Source organism: Balaenoptera musculus, chromosome 4 (genome assembly GCF_009873245.2).
Source record: "Balaenoptera musculus isolate JJ_BM4_2016_0621 chromosome 4, mBalMus1.pri.v3, whole genome shotgun sequence".
Lineage (NCBI taxonomy): Eukaryota > Metazoa > Chordata > Mammalia > Artiodactyla > Balaenopteridae > Balaenoptera > Balaenoptera musculus.
Window position 1 is genome coordinate 19,393,539 of NC_045788.1, and position 17,552 is coordinate 19,411,090.

Below are 17,552 nucleotides of genomic sequence, written 5' to 3' on the forward strand. Positions count from 1 at the left end.
AACCTCTGGCACCTGCTACTTCTCGTTTACACCGCAGTGTTGTTCAGGTAGCTTATGTTTTAGCGCAGAACTAAAGGGCCTCATCATATTAAGTTTAGTGAGTGACTATTTCATGGTGGGCTGCAAAACGGCAGCAAATCTTGGGATCTAACTGTAAGAGTGAGAACCACGGCTGTAGTTATCTGATGTCTGATGGACAGATGGACGGATAGGTGGGTAGATGGGATAGGGGGTCAGGCAGGCAGATGGGTGCTGCAGCATAAGGGCCACCCCTGGGCAGCCATGGGTCTGGGGCAGGGGGCACAGACCTGACCACCAAAGGCCTCTTCCTGTCCTCCCAGATCATCTCCCAGATCTGGCCCTACCTAAGCGTGATCATGGAAAACAAGTTCCGGGAGAAACTCGAGCCCAAGATCCAGGAGAAGAACGTGCACCTGAGGACCTTCACCTTCACCAAGCTCTACTTCGGACAGAAGGTCAGTGCTGTCTCAGGCAGGGCAGCCGGACCTACGGTGCAGGCTCTTCCCCAGCCCCTGCCAGGGGTCACTCACAGGGGACCCATTCCCCACCTGTATTTCCCAGCCTCTCGGCCTCAGGATAAACCCCTCAGCCCCTAGTCCCATCACCACCATCTCTACAGGTTCTGGGGAAGCCTGGCTCAGAGAAAAGGAAAAGGAGAGGTGGGAAATAATTCCACTCTTCTTAAGCAAAATTTGGGGAACATGCCATGTGGTGGAAGCCAGCCTGACACAAAGACGTACGAGTCACGCTTCCTAAACTCAGCATCAGCTGGGGAGAACTCACCATCGTGGAGTGGGATAGTCAGTGCCTCAAAGCAGTGACTAATTCTCTACCAATTGGTTGATGCTGGCTATCCGTGTTATAAGCCCAGGCTAGTTCTGTGACGATACTTGGTGACCCAGGATAAAAGTGTGTGTGTTGAACACACCTAATGTCATGTCCCTATTCTAGGCTGCATTTCCTATTCCAGCCTCTTGCCCCACTCTTTCTGCCTCTCAGTGCCCCACTGATGTAAAAGTCTTATTTTGATCATCAGAATATGCATACCCCAGGCAGAGCCGCTGTGAGCTCCATCACCCCGTAAATCAGAGGCACTGGCATCTGGTCAGCTCCAGAACAAGCAGACGTAGAGGGCAGGCCAGCCTGATGAGAGCTGTCTGCCAGCCCCAGGGCGTGTGCCCCCCTAGCCTCCCGAGTCGGGGCGGATCAGCCTTACCTGAGCCCTGGAGGTTCTGGCTGAAGCCACTCAGACTCTGCCAGGACTCGCTTGTCCCAGCATCTGTTGGCTCATTTGTTCTTTCCCTGTTTCACTCACGTATGACTTCCTGAGCACGGCTATGTGCAAGGCAGTGTAGAAAGAGATGGTGTGGCTGTGCCCCCGCCTTCAGGAAGGTCCCTGTCCTGTCGTGGAGACAGACGTGTAAACTGGTGGGTGACGGACACCGACATGGCAGTGCGTGCACGACGTGGAGGAACGCGTGGCTTCAGGAGTGGAGGGGCGTGGGAGTGTGGTAGTCAGGGAGGACTTCTGGGAGGGGTGGTGTCTGAGTTGGCGTTTGAAGAACCCAGCAGGCAAAGGATTAGGAAGCTTGCGGACCGCTGTGTTTATAGCAGAGCCTGCCCGGCCAGGCTGCTTGCTGGGTGGTGATGCCTGTGGGACAGTGGTCCCTTGCTGGTGGCAGAAGCAGGCAGGCCTAGTGACCTCAGAGAGAGCGCAGTGAGCGGTCCTGAAGCGAGATCTTAGTTCCCTGGCCAGGAATTGGACCTGGGGAGCCTGGATGAAAACCAGGAATCCTAACCGCTAGACCACTGGGGGCTAGAGGCTAGAGGCATTGTGGCCCTCACTCTTGCCCCCATTTGAAAGCAAGAACGTTTCAAGGAGGCAAAAACTGTAAAAACAGGTACAAAGTTTATTATCAGAGACACAGCATAACATGTGAGAGAGCACACGGAGAAATTGTTTGTTTAAGGCAGAATCAAGGCAGAAATACACACCCAGAGAGAAAGGGGGTGGGCATCCTCCCTAATGAGGAGGAGTGCGGTAAAGAGGCGGTTAAGTCTTTTTATGTAGGGCAGTTCTTCCTGGTCTTTGTTTACATTTGGCCAATGGTCTCATTTCTTTTCCCACATCTGACTGGTCCTAGGACCCTCCCCAAGATTCGTGTGCAACTTTTTGCTAAGATGGATTCCACCGCAGAGGACTGTGGGTGCATGTGCACACTTATTATGGGGGGGCTCCCCCTCCCTTTTTGACCCCCAAGGAGCCTTCCTGCGCATGTGCAGACAGAGAAGTTTTCCTTGACCTCAGGACTGGTCATCTTATCTCTTTACTTCAGCAGAACTCAGCTCTTGCCACTAACTTTGTCCTTGGAGTGTCTGGGGAAAAACAAAGCTTCAAATTTACTCCGCTTGACAAACACCAGCTGTCCAGCCAGGGGCCCATCCATCTCCCATCTCGCTAGGAGTGGCTGATCCTGAGAGATGATTTTCACCCTGTCACGAAAACCTGGCGGGGCTGGGTGGGGTGAGGGGTAGGGGGGGGACCTGCAAGTTGACCAGATGCCCCAGCCCTGCAGGAGAAATAGCTGGCTCCTGGTCCTGGATTCAAAGCCCTTCGTGTCCTGGCTCCTCCCACCCTTCTTAGCGCTCCCATCCCTCTCCTCTCCACTGTGGAGGAAGGGGGGGCGGTGCATCACAGAGGACTTCCTCACGTGACCTTCCTGGGCTTGGCCAGGCTCAGTGCGCTCACTACACCCACTCCCTTCACGCCCATGAGTGTTTCCTGCTTCCTCTGATTCCCACGTCCATGCCCAACTCTGCTCACTGCTGTGATGACCTTGGGCCAGTGACTTAACCTCTCTGAGCTCCAGTTTCCTCATCTGTGAAAGGAAAGGACTCACTTCTAAGGGTGGTTGTGAAGCGTGACTAACAGGCCTGGCGTCAGGGCCACTCTGCGTGGGTGGGTGAGCAGTGCTCCACGTGGGGCACCTGACCAGCCTGGTGCCCCACACTCACTGTGAGCCCTGAGCCAGGGCCGCCCTGCCTGGCACAGAGGAGATGCTCACAGTGGTTATCCCTCCTCTCTGCGGCGGGGCCTCCAGGTAGGCAGCCTTCTCCAGGGCTGGTCTCTGCAGATGGGGGTCTTGGGGCTGGCTGAGCTTCCACAGGTGCCTGCAAACCAGCCCCCAGCCCAGGAGCAGACTTCAGGCTGGGGCGGGTCAGTGACAGGCCCCTTCCTCCTCCCGAGGCTTCTGCTGGTTTTTCTGGGTCTTCTACATCAAGCCAGGTGCTGTGTGGCCTGAAGCTTCTACAATTCTGGGGACCCTCTTAAAGAAAAAGAATTTTAAACTTGAAGTGTAAAACCAGGACAAAAATGAATGTTGAATAAATATGAGAACGTATGAGAAAATAAATCACAACAAGTTGTCCTTTTAAAAAAGCTGACATATCACACGTATCACAAACTCTGGGAAAAGTTACATAATCATTTAAATGAACTGTTCAACATATCCCTGTAATACTTTTTTTCCTGCATTTTTGGCTCCATACTCTTTGATAACCTTTTCATGTGACAATGCATTTGTAAGCATCACTTTCCATGGAGAGAATAGAAGGATAATAGAATCTTTCCTCTAGTGTGGTTGATTGAATTTTTTTCTCCAGCATTTTATTATGAAAAGTTTTTGTTTGTTTGGAGAGGGAGGTATCAGGGTGCCAAGGATGGGCAGGGACTGCAGGGTGGATTTCTGCTTTCATGCCTCATCCCGGGAGTGCAGTGGTCACGTTGGTTGTTGTGGACGAAGCGCAGCTCTGGGCAGGGAGCCAGCAGCACCCCGCACCCCGCCCCCCCCCCACCTGCAAGACCCCTGCTGACCCAACCCTCTGGCATCTCTTCCAGTACCCCAGGATCAACGGCATCAAGGTGCACACTAACCAGTGCAACCGGAGACAGGTGGTCCTGGACCTGCAGATCTGGTGAGCCCTCGTGCTCCTGGGGCCAGGTGTGGGGGGCGCGGGAACACTGTGGGAACAGCCAGGTTGAAGATGGAGTTGCAGGGAAACACTCATTTGGGGTGCGAAAGCCCCTCACAGCACATATACCCCTTCATCCCCCTGGGCTGGAGCACAAGGTCCCTGCTGGGACGGGGAGGAGTGGCAAGAGAACGGATGGTCCCAGGGGAGCCACTACTGTCTGAGCCCTCAGCCCAGGCCTGGCTTCTCCCATAGACCAGGTACCAGGCATGTTTTGGGTACCAAGGCCTGGGCAACAGAGCTTTCTTGGAGGCCAGGTCACCTGGAGGGTCAGACCAGCTGTCTCAGAGAGGATGTAGCAAGAGAAAGCAAGTGTGACAAGAAAATGTGGGGACTTGTGGTGCAACCCAGGGAGCTCCGAGCACAGGCTGTGAAAGGCCAGCAGGAGAACTGGGCTCTGTGGTACCTCAGAAAAACTAAAGGATGCAAAGACACACAAGTGACTTTTTCAGTGGGTCGGGCAGGGGCACCCCTTTTGAATGAGGTTTGTAATAGGCTTGAGTCAGAGAATGGAGATTCAATCCAGGAAGTCTTCCTGGAGGTGGTGGGCTTTGAACTGTGCTTAAAGGACCAAGGATCAACTCCTGAGGTTCCAGAAGGTTGCCATTCATTTCCAGTGCCTCTGTATTTCCTGTCCTTAGCCCAGAGGCTGGCGCTGAGAACACGTTGGGAAGACAGGAGGCAACTCCAGAACACCCATCACTGTATGGGGGCTGGTCTCAAGTGTGTTGAGATGCTAATGGCAACTGGGCCCTCCCGGCCCCGAGGCTCTGCCACAAGATCCTTGTGTGAATAGTTGGGGCACGTCAAGGTCATCTAGCCCACGCACCAGCTTTCCAATCATCTCAGGGAGCCCCTGGGGTCCCTGGGTCCCCCTGCCCTTCCAGGGGGCACAGCATTTCTGTGACGTCTGGCTCCTCTGCCTGATGGCCACCCTCTCCCTCCGCATCTCCTTCAGGCTTTTGATGGGGTCTCTGCTCTCTACTTTCAAGGGCACCCATTCTGGGCTTCCTGTGCCCATCGCTTGGCAGGAGCTGCCAGCTGAACTCAGGCTTCTGAGAACTTGTTACTGTGCCCACCTCACCACCCCCAGCAACAGCCCGCATGAATGGCGGATGGAGGCTGCGGGGCTGCTCTGTGTCCCTGGGGAAGAGGCCTGGGCAGAGATGGGGCAGAGGCACAGCAGTGTGTGCACCCAGACCCCCTCCTTCACATCTGCGGGGTGTCATGGGGTGAAGTGGTGCCCAGAGGTCTCTGCCCTCATGGGCAGAGGTGGGGATGCACATGGGACCCCTGGGTGCGGGGACCCCGGGGGCTGCCTTGGGGGGTCTGGGCAGTGTCTGCGCAGAGCTGAGAAAAGCCGAGGCTGTCAGGGAGTCCACATCCAGGTGATGCAGGGCTCGGGCTTGGCCATCTGGGCTTGGGCTGGGCTGCACTGGGCGAGTCTCCCAACCTCTCTTGAGTCGTGGACCTGCCCCTCCTCTCCGCCTTCCTTCTCCAACCCCACTTTCAGCTACATCGGAGACTGTGAGATCAGTGTGGAGCTGCAGAAGATACAGGCTGGTGTGAACGGGATCCAGGTGGGTGGAGCCCGGCGTGACTGCCTCCAGGTTGGGGGTCAGGGCAGGGGAAGCGGGCTTATGCTGGAGGAGGCTGCAGCAGGGGTGTTGACACCAAGCACAGAGGCTGGTACCAATCAAGGGACTCCAGGCCCGAGATCACAGGGCCAGGAAGTGTTGGCTGGGCTTCACCACCCCGCTGCTCAGGACAGCCCCACGCCTGCCTCTGTTCATCAAATCCCCCTGCCAGAGAGGCTTCGACTGCCCTGGGAAGTGAGAGGCTCTCTTTATGAAGCGATGCAGAGCCGGTGCTGAGAAACTGAGGTGGATGGAGGAGATAGAGCTATTTTATGGTAGGAGTAGAGGAGCTGAGCCGGAGCTGGAAAGCACTCCTGGGTCCCGGCCATGGTCAAGGCTACAGCCCCCCGGCAGCAAGGCAGTGGGGGCCAGCTTGTGGCCCTTGGGAACCGGCAAAGGGGTGGCAGCTGCACGCTGGCTTCTTTTCCCCGAGTGTGGTCCCTGCTGTGATGGCAGGTGGCCCTGACATCTGGGGATGGCTCGGGCATGAATGAGCAGAGCAGGTGCGGGAAGAAGGGCGGCTGAGGTCCCTCCCGGCCCTCTGTGCTGTCCAGCTGCAGGGCACGCTGCGGGTCATCCTGGAGCCCCTCCTGGTGGACAAGCCCTTCGTGGGAGCTGTGACCATGTTCTTCCTTCAAAAGCCGGTGAGTCCCAGGACGAGGCGGGCTTGCCGCTCCCTGTGGGCCGGCGCTCGCCCACTGGGCCCAGACACTGGGTTTGAGCCCAAGAACAGACACTGCCAGAGCCCACCTGGACCCCTCATGTCATGTGCTCCCTAAGGCGGCCTGAGGTGCTCGACTCTGCTTCCCCCGAGCCCAGGAAACAGCCTGGAGAAGTGGCTGAGGTCACAGAGAGGAGGCTGTAACTCAGAGCCCTCGGATGCCAGGCTGGCCTGTGGCCGTGCCCTCGGGCCGCTCCTGTGGTCCCGGCGGAAGCAGCCCGCCTGACAGCCCTGGTCCCGAGCAGGACTGGGAGGCGCCCTCACCCGCCTCGCCCCCCGCAGGGGGTGCCCCCCCCGCAGTTGGCTGAATTCTCCGTGGGGGCGGGGGCGGGGCCCTTGGCAGAGGGTTCTCAGCCTGGGCTTCTGGTTCCTTCCAGCCTAACGGCCTCCCTCTGCCCCTGCAGCACCTGCAGATCAACTGGACAGGCCTGACCAACCTGCTGGATGCGCCAGGAATCAAGTAAGTGCCTGTGCGAACCGCCAGGCCAGCCCGAGGTGGGGCCCTCCGGGCTGTGCAGCCAGTGACGGGAGCCACACCGTGGCTGTGCCCTCCCTCTCCCTCTCTGCACGAGGAGAGGGGTGGGCAGCTGCCCCCTCCAGAGGGATAGCGTTGGTGTGTTTGGAGTGACGCCATCAGGTGAGATGTCCTAGAGGAGGCCGCGTGGGCTAATGAGGGGCGCGCGCAGGCTCTGGAACCAGGCCAGCCAGACCAGGCTCCTGGCCCCCCCTCAGCCACTGTGTGCCTTTGGACAAGTTACTTCACCTCTCTGGGCTCTTCCTCAGTAAATGGGGAGCCTGGTTCCTCTGTCTTGAGGCCTCCTGAGAGAACAGTCAGGTATGTGCAGTGCTGGCACAGTGGGTGTGGATACACACGAGTGTCCTCCTTGTTCACATCCACTCTCTCCCCAAGTGTGTGTGAGAAGCCCAAGTGGCTCCCGCCCAGACACAGACACTGGCATGGGAGGGGGCAGCTGTCACAGCAGAGGCCAGTGAGGAGGAGCTGGTCTGGGCAACCCACCTTCCTGGGGCTGGTGTGGTGCTGCGCTCAGAGCCTCAGGCCCCTGAGAGAAGCAGAGAAGGGCTCCAGCCCCGTGTGGACACACCTCCCAGGAGGGAGGGACAGTGGACCATCCAGGGTAGCCCCTGGCTGGCTCGCCAGGCCCAGCAGCTGTCCCCACCTGCGGGGAGGACAATTCACTCCCTCACTGGGGACATTCCCACTGATCTTCACCCCCTGGGCGCAGAGAATCCAGTCATGCATTCTTTCAGTTAGAAGATATTTCCTGAGCACCTACTGCGTGCCAGCCCTGTTCTGGGCACTGCCCCTGTCTCCCTCTACTGGCGAGATAGAGTCAGGCAATAAAGAAGGAGGATTTCAAGGTGATGTCAGAGAGTAGAAGGGCTACAACAGTGAACACATACCTGGCATTTACTGGGCTCTAAGCACTGTTCTCAGCACTTTACACGTATTAACTCATCCTCATAACAACCCCAGGAAGTAGGCATAATTATCCCCATTTTAGACATGAGGAAACTAAGGTCTGGAGACATCAGAGACTTTCCAAGGTCACGCAGCTTGTGGTTGACGGAGCCAAGATTCTAACCCAGGATCCATGTCCTCGCTCTTGGCTACGATGCTGTGATGCCTCAGAGAACAAAGCAGGATTGGGGTGGGGGGGGCTCAGGGGTGGTCAAAATGTACACCCTACATCCTCCCCCTTACCCCCCATCCAGGCAGGCTGGGGTCAGGGCTGCTCTGTCCCGAGATGGGCCCACCTGCCCCCAAGCTCTGCTCCTGGTTCCAGCTCCAGGGATGGGCAGACGGGCAGGTGGCCTGGGGGAGGTGGTGCCACCCTCCACAGCTGTGCGTGCCCACTGTCCCCAGTGAGATGTCAGACAGCCTGCTGGAGGACCTCATCGCTGCCCACCTGGTGCTGCCCAACCGTGTGACTGTGCCCGTGAAGAAGGGGCTGGACCTGACCAACCTGCGCTTCCCTCTGCCCTGCGTGAGTACCCGCACTGGCCGCAGAGCACTGGGCCCAGAGCTGAGGGACAGACGGGCCAGGGAGATGCACCCTCAGATGGCGATGCTCATTTCCGCCCTGTGAGGGCCTGGCATCCTATTTTACGGCGCGAAGGCTGAGTCTCAGGAAGGTTGAATGACTTGCCCAAAGTCAGCTGTCTTGGGAGGGAAAAAGCCCAGGGAGCATTCCTTCCTGGATCCTGGTCCCCCCATGCGGCCTGTGTTGGGGACTGTGGGCAGTCACACTCACTCCCGGGAAACTCCAGGAGCCCCCCATTCTCCCTTCAGGGACAGGAGGCTCCCATTCCATCCTTTGGTGGCAGGAAGAACGCTTACGCCTTCTGGGGAGGAGCCAGGACGTGGGGCTTCCTTGGGTGCCCAGCCCCACTGCCCCCGACCGTCCTGGGAGCTCAGGAGGCCCCTGAGGAGGGGGCCGGCCCTCAGGGCTGCCCTCAGGAGGACAGCCACATGGCCTCCCCACAGAAGGTGCCCTGGCCGTGGGGCTGGGAGTCAGGGCCTCAGGAGACGGGAGAGTGCCTATTTTTACCATCAGAGCCAGGTGTGAGGCATCAGGCTACTCAGGCCACGCAGGGGTGACGCATGGCCCTTACCCCACACTGCGTGTTTAGCAGTCTCAGTACAGCACCGTCACCTACCTCATAGCTACTGCAGACATTCTGTCCTTAGGGCATATCCCACTAGAGATGTACTGTCAAGTGGCTACAATTTAAACTCACTTGGAATAGTTCCTCTCTGTGTGTCTGTGACAACAACTGGCCGTGAATATTTACATTGATTTGTTTCCTTCCATTTTCTGTTTCTAGAGTTTAATTTTTACCTTAACTTCCTTTTACAATCATGTAAAATATTTGCACACTTCTAAAGGCCAGTGTGAAAAACAAACTGTACTTTAAGGAGTCTAGCTTCTACCACCTAGTCCCTCCTCCTCCAGCATTTTTCACTGTTTTCTGATATGAGCACGTACACGCGTGACGGCTGTGGGCACGCATCTGACCACACGCGTAGCCCCCCTTTCTTGGGTGGGCGGCAGCAGGCCATCACTCTCCTCCCCTTGCTGTTGTCATGCGTGTGTCATGAGGGTCACCCCATGACAGTGTGGCACGTGGTACTCCACCACGTGAATGTACCGCATCTCTTCAACCAGTTCTCTACTGATGGACGGCTGAGCTGCGTCTGGTCTTCTGTTATTTCCAATAGCGCTGTCATGAAGAGCCTTGTCCATATCTTTTCATATGTTTGCCAGTATGTCTTTAGGATAGATTTCTAGACGTGGGATTGCTGGGTCAAAGGGCAAATGCATATGTATTTACTGATATTTAAAAGAAATAGTTCTAGGCCAGAGGCCTACTGGCCCCCTGAGCTGTGTTTTTCCTGGTTCTTGTGCTCTGTTCTGACTTGTGACATAGCCTAGGGCGTTGGGAGTGGGCTGACTCAGTGCTGGGGCCTTTACGAGCCCAGGGACCCCCTGCCAGCAGCAGACAGCGGCCACAGGGGTGTGTACACCTGGGTAGTGGGAAGAAATGACCCCGGGCCTCAGTCTACGTGTAGGCTAGAGAGGGGCTGGAACGCAGGAGGAAAGCCGCTCAGGTGGCGTGGCAGTTGGCACAGGACGAGGAAGTGGCCGCAGTGGAACGGGCCCTTCACGGGGCAGGCTGGAGGCACGGAGGGGCGGGAGGGCCGGGGATGTGGCCGGGCATCGTGATGCAGTGGACACAGCCCTGGGCCCTGCCGTCCCTTGCTGCGTGGCCCTGGCCAAGAGGCTGTCGTCTCTGGCTTCTGTCTCCCTGTCCAGACACGGGGAGGGTAAGGTGGGGCTGGGGCTCCGATGTCAGGGGCTTTGAGGGCCTTAGAAACAGCTGTGAAGCCCGGGCTGGGGCATCTTCCAGGGAGTCATCAGAGTCCACTTGCTGGAGGCAGAAAAGCTGGCCCAGAAGGACAACTTCCTAGGACACCAAGGCAAGTCAGACCCCTACGCCAAGGTGAGAATCGGCCTGCAGCATTTCCGGAGCAGGACCATCCATAAGAACCTGAACCCCACCTGGAACGAGGTGTTTGAGGTGAGGGTCTCCTTAGCGGCTCCCGGCTGCTCTCCATGCCCTCCAGGGCTCCACTCTGGGTGGTTCTGTCCCAAACAAGGGAGGGCCCTGCCTTCATGGTCCTCACACCCCCACGGGCAACACTGGGCCACAGGCGTGGCCCTTGGGGACAGGCTTCCAGAGGTGGGCCACTCTGGCCCCTGATGGAGGGCCAGCCTATAGACAGATTCCTACGTCCCTTCCCAACCAGAGCTGGCTTTGTTGGAAGTTTTCAAATCAAATCAAAGAAGCTCAGGGGCAGTTCTGCCCCAGTCCTCTCAGCCTCCCCTCCCAGAGCCAGACACCGGGAGCCTGAAGTTCTGCCTTAAGTTCAACCACAATCCTTATCGTGTGAAGGGCAGGCCCACAGGCTGTTTGAGTGTTGCAGTTCGGAAGCTGCAAGCCCCGGGCAGAAAGCACAGCAGCCAGCGTCCCGAGCACCCACCCTGCCCACAGGCTGGCACAAGCTGCCTCGAATCCTCCGCTCCCCGCAGGAGAGGGCATCACTCCCTTCTTACAGGTGGGGTTCTCCAGGCACTGAGAAGGGCAGGAACCTGCCCGGGGCTCCGAGCTGGCAGGTGGCAGAGCTGGAACTTGGCTCCCCTGGGGTCATGCTTGAGGTCTGCTTCATCAGCCGTTGTGGCCTGCAGGTCAAGGCACCTCTCTTTCCTTCCAGTTCACAGTGTATGAAGTCCCTGGGCAGGACCTGGAGGTGGACCTGTACGATGAGGATCCTGACAAGGATGACTTCTTGGGCAGGTGAGGAGGAGGGCCGAGCTGGGCCTGGGGGCGCAGGGCTCTAGGCCTTGAGGCACAGGTACCCCTGCTTCCACCGCCCAGGGCCCTGCAACCCTCGCTGCACTCTGACGTGGTGACTGTACCAGGCAACCAGTCCCATCATTTCGCACCGCTGCCACAAACCTCCCCCCAGATGCCTCCCGAGCGCCCAGCCCTGAGCCCCAGCCCTCTGGGGTATAGGGAGGGCCCCGACGTTTGTGTACCGTGGGCTCTGCTTTCTGTGCTCCTCATAATGCACCCAGAGTCCCCGTTTGGAGCAGTGGGCAGGGCCAAGGCTGGCATGGATGGCCAGGCCCCCGGTACCCAGGAACCGTCTGCTCACTCTGAGCTGGAACTTGGCTCCCCTGGGGTCATGCTTGAGGTCTGCTTCATCAGCCGTTGTGGCCTGCAGGTCAAGGCACCTCTCTCTCCTTCCAGTTCATAGGAACACAGAGCCTCAGGGCTGTGAGAGGATTGAAATGACCGGCGTGGGGGCTGGCTATCAAAACTCTAAATTTACATGTGTTTTGGTCCAGCCATCCCAATTCCAGGAATCTCCTATAAAAGCATTATACCTGAAATGTTTACTGCAGACCGATCTGTGGTGACAAACCAAAAAAACTGGAAACGTGAATGTCCAGAGTCAGAGGACATTGCCTGAGTGTTTCAACAAATTTGTCACTGCCAAACTACAGAATATCCCGCAGCTTTTAAAAATGATGAGTAGGATCTATGTATGTTGACCTCGAGGATACTCATTTCTATCTAGGGAAGTAAGGGAAGCAGTTGGGAGTGACCTGAGCAGTTGATACATCTTTCCAGGGAGGATGGACATGTATGTGTGTTCGCATGTGCTTGTGTGGACGCCACACCGCTGCTCATCTTAGAGGCCGGGGTTAGGAGGCAGCAGAAAAGAGAGTTTTACCCAAATCTTCTTACTCCTAAATTTTTTAGCTTGCTTCCGTGAACAGGTGATTTTAAAAAATAGAAACAAAACAAAATGGGAGGGGAACAATCTGACCACCTGAGAAATAGCTCACCACGTTACTTATCATTTTTAATTTTTCCTCTTAATGAAAGGAGTTGTGAGAAAGGAGTTGTGATTTTTGTAATGTTGCAGATTAAAAGTGTGTCTTGTGGTTCGTGTTTTAGGTAACTGATTTCAAGTGTGTTTTGAGCTCAAGCACATTTCTAACAGATACATGGAATTAATTTCCCCTCTGGCTCTCAGGACCCTCCAGTTGGGCTTGGGTCGGGCGAGGCGGAAGGCACGCCGTGAATGTATTACCGCCTCTCACACACATGCCAACTATACGTAGCCCCGGAGGGCATCTGGGCCAGTTTTGGAAATGGAGGGGCATTTTGGGTTATTACAATGACTGCGGGAGGTGGTGCCACTGGCATTTAGAGGACACAGGACAGGGAGGCTAAATTCCTGCAATGCATGGGCAGTTCTGCACAGTGAAGACTCATCCCAGCCCAAATGCCAATAGCACCCTCATTGAGCAATCCAGAGCCAGTGTGTCCAGCAGTGTCTGCTTATTCCCCTCTGGGATCAGAGCCGCCTGCCTGCCCGGGCAGCATGCCCAGTGGGAGCAGCCCCGACGGTCAGACAGTCCTTCCTTTGCTTGAGCTCCAAGTGGTCTCCCATTCATTCTTGGGATGAATCAGGTCCTCTGTCTTGAGGGTCCCACTCAGATATTTCAAAATCGATTTCAGAGTGGGCCTCCACGCCTGCTGCTTGTCCTGCCTCTGGGCTGAGCTGACTTTCCGCTCCCTGTGTATTCCAGCCTGCAGATCTGCCTCGGGGACGTCATGACCAACAGAGTGGTGGATGAGGTAGAGTTGGTGCCTGCAAACCCCTCCTTGTGGACAGCATCATTTCCATCCCGAAGTGTAGTACTTCTGTCCTTCCATAACCACCTCTCCTAGTCCAGAGCCTACCCTGTCTGGGCTGGTTCACCTCTTCCCTGAAGCCCCTATTAGGGCCCTGCTGGGTCCCAGAACTGAGCTGCCTGAAGAGAGTCAGTAGCGTCCCATTGGCCCTTCCCCAAGCCCTCCTCCCCCTCCCCCTCCCCCTCCCCCTGCAGTGGTTTGCCCTGAAGGACACAAGGAGCGGGCAGCTGCACCTGAGGCTGGAGTGGCTTTCACTGATCACAGACCCGGAAGCTGTGATGGAGGTGAGTGCGGGCTGTCGGGCTCCCTGGCAGAAGGTGGAGGGGGGAACCTGTGGCAGGTCTGGTCCATGTGAGAGCTGTGTGGGGAGGCAGGGAGGGGGCTAGCGAGCTGAAGCCACAGATCTTGCCCCCAGAGTCCTCCAGCCAGCCCCACCTTCTGGGGAGCACGTCCCTCAGCCCTCATCTCCACACAGGGCGGATGGGATCCTTAAACGCTCTGTTAGTGCCCGTCAGCCCAGTTCATAGGGGAGTCCACCAGTTCTGACTTGAGTCTGTCATGCTGCAGTTGTATTTTCAGCCTCAGCAAAGAGCTAGGTTGTGAGGGAGGGTATGGCCAGTCTGGAGGGCAAGGGCTGGCTCTTCAGGCATGAAGAGGCTTCTCCTAAACCAGTCTGTGTCTCCTGCTGCTGGGGGCACCTAGTGAGGGTCTGTGTCTGCTTGTAGGACCATGGTAGTTTTTCCACTGCCATTCTCGTGGTCTTCTTGGAGAGCGCCTGCAACCTGCCGGTGAGTGGTGACACAGCCAGAGTGTCACACACACCCTGCCTTGTGCCCGTCACTTTCAAATGTCCACGTGTTGCTCATTCACCCTGTTCTTCTCGTGCTGCAGAGAAACCCTTTTGACTACCTAAATGGTGACTATCGAGCCAAAAAGCTCTCCAGATTTGCCAGGGTAAGTGTGGGTGTGAAAGCAAGTCACAGCTCCTTTTCCCCAGAGTAACCACAGCCCCACGTCTGCTGGGCGACGCCGTGCACACACAGCCCGGGGCCAATGAGTGCCGCCGTTCAATGAGTCTACAGTGAGCCGGGCACCGGGCTAGGCAGCTCATCCCCACATCTGCTATGCTTGAGCCCCATGGTGGCCGTGTGTCCATTTTTATTGCCATTTTAAAAATAGGACCCGGAAAGCTAAGTGCTTGTGTCACACAGCTAAGGGGGAGCCAGAACTCAACTGCACCCTGTCTGTCTCCACAGCTCTAGGGAACAAGGGCCTGTGCCCAGCCAGGCCTCCCATCTTTAACTCGGAAGCTCCCCCTGGGGTCAACCCTGTCTAGGTGCTGGCACAGTGATGGTAGCCCGGGGCTCCTGGGAGCACCAGGGGAGCCTTCTCTCAAAGGGAAGTGGTTGGGTGGCCTCAGGTCCCACCAATGCTCCTGAGGGTTGAGAGGCAGGGTCTCAAGTTGGCACTGTGGGTGCCACCTCCATTTTGTGGATTTGTCCCCTCACAGAATAAAGTCAGCAGAGACCCTTCTTCCTATGTCAAGCTATCTGTAGGCAAGAAGACACACCTGAGCAAGGTAAGACAGCTTGGCGTGTAGCCGAGGACTAAGGAAATGGGCAGGTGCCCCAACACTTCAGGGAGAGAAGCAAAAGGGAATTCGCTTACACTGCATGCCTAGTAGGTGCCGGCACACGATAGGCACTTTATATTATTCTGTCTTCAAAATAACCTCACAAGATAGTTCCACAGTTCAAGAATCTGGAGGCAGAGATCAGTGACTCACCTAAGGGCTAGAAAGCAGAAGAACTAGAGTTCAAGCTTAGGCACGGCTCTACGCCTATGTCCTTTCCCCCACCCCCAGCAGCAAAAGTCCCCCTGGAAGTGAGCTCTAATGCTGGTAGGATTTCAGCCCCTGTGAGATTTCCTGGCAAACTCTCCTTGCCTTTGGGCCTGACTGCCCTGCCCTAGTGCCTCCCACAAGCTGTAGTGTGCTTGGGTCTATCCCTGGGCGGACACAGAGAAGGCTCCCAATGGCACCAGGGGGCCAGAATGAGAGCAGAGGGCGCTGGTATCCTGCCCTGCCCAACTTGACCCTTCAGTGATCTCTCCCTCTCCTGTCCCCAGACCTGTCCCCACAGCAAGGACCCTGTGTGGAGCCAGGTGTTCTCCTTCTTTGTGCACAACGTGGCCACTGAACAGCTGCATCTGAAGGTTTGCTTGAAGTTGGGCTCTTGGAACAGAGCTAAGAGGCATCTAAGCTAGGAGGGGTAGGGGGCTTGAGCAGGCTCCCCCGGCAGTAAAGTCAGGAGAGGATACTGAGGGCCCACGTATTCGTGAGCCTGGTGACCAAGGTCACTGGGTAGTAGGTTGTGGAAGGACAAACCCTCAGGTCCCTTGGTGCTCCCTGCCAGAGTCTCTCCAGTTGTTACCTAGCACCCAGCGTGGCCTGGGTTGGAATCTACTCAGGACATTAATGATGATGTACTTCTTTAAAAAAAGATCTGTGGAAGAGAGAGATCTTCTTTACACCTGAGCAAATAGAGGCTCAAATGATGACTTGTCCAAGATCTCATGACCAACAAGTAGTAGAACTGGGGTCTTTGGGGACCCTCAGCCCTGCCTGGAAGTCCCATCATAGAGCAGCACAGCTCATCAGTCCCTAAAGCCCTGATGGCCCCGGCATTTGACAGGCTTGCCTCATACAGATCATAGTTGCCTCTACCCTGAGTCACTCTCTTGCCCTGACTGAAGGCAGGGACCAGGCCTGGTCCCATTTCCAGTTTTCAGAACAGGGCCAGAGGCCAAAAGAAACACAGAACATACTTACTGAAGTGAACTCAGTCTTGGCTGGAGCCCAGAGAGTAGGCTGGTGAGGGTGGGACTTGGTTATCCTCTTGTTTTGTGACTGGCCCACTGCCCAGGTGCTTGATGATGACCAAGAATGTGCCCTAGGAGTGCTGGAGTTCCCCCTGTGCCAGATTCTCCCCTGTGCAGACCTTACCCTCGAGCAGCGCTTCCAGCTGGACCACTCAGGCCTGGACAGCCTTATCTCCATGAGGCTGGTGCTTCGGGTAAACCTCTCCCCTTTTCCCCCAGGGTAGGCAGGGGGTGGTCTGCCCCAGCACTAAGTATCTGCACTGTGTTGGGAAGAAGCTAGGAGATGGATTCATATTTTTTATCAATTTCAGAATATTGTCAGCCATTTTCTCTTCAAATATTGCCTCTCCTAATCTTTTAATCCCTCCTTCTACAATTCCTTCTATTATGTTGGACCTTATCATCATCTCCATGGCTTAACCTGATCTCACCTTCATATTTTCCATCTCTTTATCTTTGGGTGCTACATTCTAATTTCCTCAGACCTGTCTTCCAGACCACTAATTCTTTCTTTGGCTATGCCTAACCTGCTGTTTAACCTGTTCCCAGTTTTTGTTTCAAAGGCTATTCTTCATCTTTCACTTTATCTTTTCCATATCTACAATGTCTTTTCTTTTTTGTGTTTTATTATCGTCTCATGATTCTATCCCATCTTTAATCATTTGAAAATACTTAAAATGTATGTTAATTCTATTATCTGAAGATCTTGGTAGTTAAATTTTGATGTCTGTTATGTCTGCTGATGCTTTTTCATGGCGATTCATTTCTACGTTTGGTAACTTGGGTTGCAGACATATGTTCAGTGTTACCTTTGTGACCGGGATTGAGGTTGTTCACGTCCAAGGAAGTTCTGCTTTGGCTGCAACCAAGCACCTCAGGAACATTACACACCTGAGTCCACTTTTATGTTAATTTTCAAACTTTCGGTTTCAAAACCCCATGGGTGGTATAAATATGAACCCAAAATTTATAGGAGACAGGCTATAAGGTGCCAGATTCTCATGAAAGACTATTTCCCCCAACCAGAGTACAGGCTGAGATAGATATATTCTTGTCATCAATCTTTGCTGGTGGGTGAAATGTTTATTTATCCTAGACTACTTTTTCACTAAAGATATCCCACCTTCATGGGTCCTACTCTGACCCTAGGTCTCTTCTCCAAACCCCTTGGAGTCCATGGTTGATAAATGACCCCGGGAAAGTTAACCTTTATTTTTCAGTTGTTTTCTCTCTCTTTTTTTTTAACCTAAGGATTTTCCTTACTTTCTTGTGAATTTGGCTATGCATTTAAAAGTATGTTTGTTTCATTTTTATTGAGCATTCCTAACAAGAGGTTTTTCAGAATATTTTGATCGCCTTATTGCTGGAAATGGAAGTTCCTAGGAAGAGTCTTAATGACTGATGGGAAAAGGGGAAGGAGAGACACAATGGCTGAGGTTTGAAACTCTGGTGCTACGAGCACAGGGGTG

General features: G+C 55.3%; 1 protein-coding gene across 8 annotated transcripts in view; it reads left to right on the top strand.

The window, feature by feature from the left end:
* The window catches only part of ESYT3 (extended synaptotagmin 3), a 49,629-nt gene that overhangs the window by 20,484 nt on the left and 11,593 nt on the right, over positions 1-17,552 (top strand). For 4 of the 8 annotated variants that reach the window (XR_005019695.1, XM_036850398.1, XM_036850401.1 and 1 more), the window contains exons 3-17: positions 342-476; positions 3,920-3,996; positions 5,567-5,633; positions 6,245-6,334; positions 6,816-6,871; positions 8,297-8,417; positions 10,342-10,512; positions 11,207-11,289; positions 13,098-13,146; positions 13,398-13,487; positions 13,929-13,991; positions 14,095-14,157; positions 14,714-14,782; positions 15,331-15,417; positions 16,128-16,277. Coding sequence is in view for 7 of the 8 variants with exons in the window: in XM_036850398.1 (XP_036706293.1) it covers positions 342-476; positions 3,920-3,996; positions 5,567-5,633; positions 6,245-6,334; positions 6,816-6,871; positions 8,297-8,417; positions 10,342-10,512; positions 11,207-11,289; positions 13,098-13,146; positions 13,398-13,487; positions 13,929-13,991; positions 14,095-14,157; positions 14,714-14,782; positions 15,331-15,417; positions 16,128-16,277 (1,371 nt within the window). In the remaining variant the exon portion in view is untranslated. The remainder of the gene's footprint in view (positions 1-341; positions 477-3,919; positions 3,997-5,566; positions 5,634-6,244; positions 6,335-6,815; positions 6,872-8,296; positions 8,418-10,341; positions 10,513-11,206; positions 11,290-13,097; positions 13,147-13,397; positions 13,488-13,928; positions 13,992-14,094; positions 14,158-14,713; positions 14,783-15,330; positions 15,418-16,127; positions 16,278-17,552) is intronic. The other 4 variants (XM_036850404.1, XM_036850399.1, XM_036850402.1 and 1 more) reach the window with 4 other exon arrangements.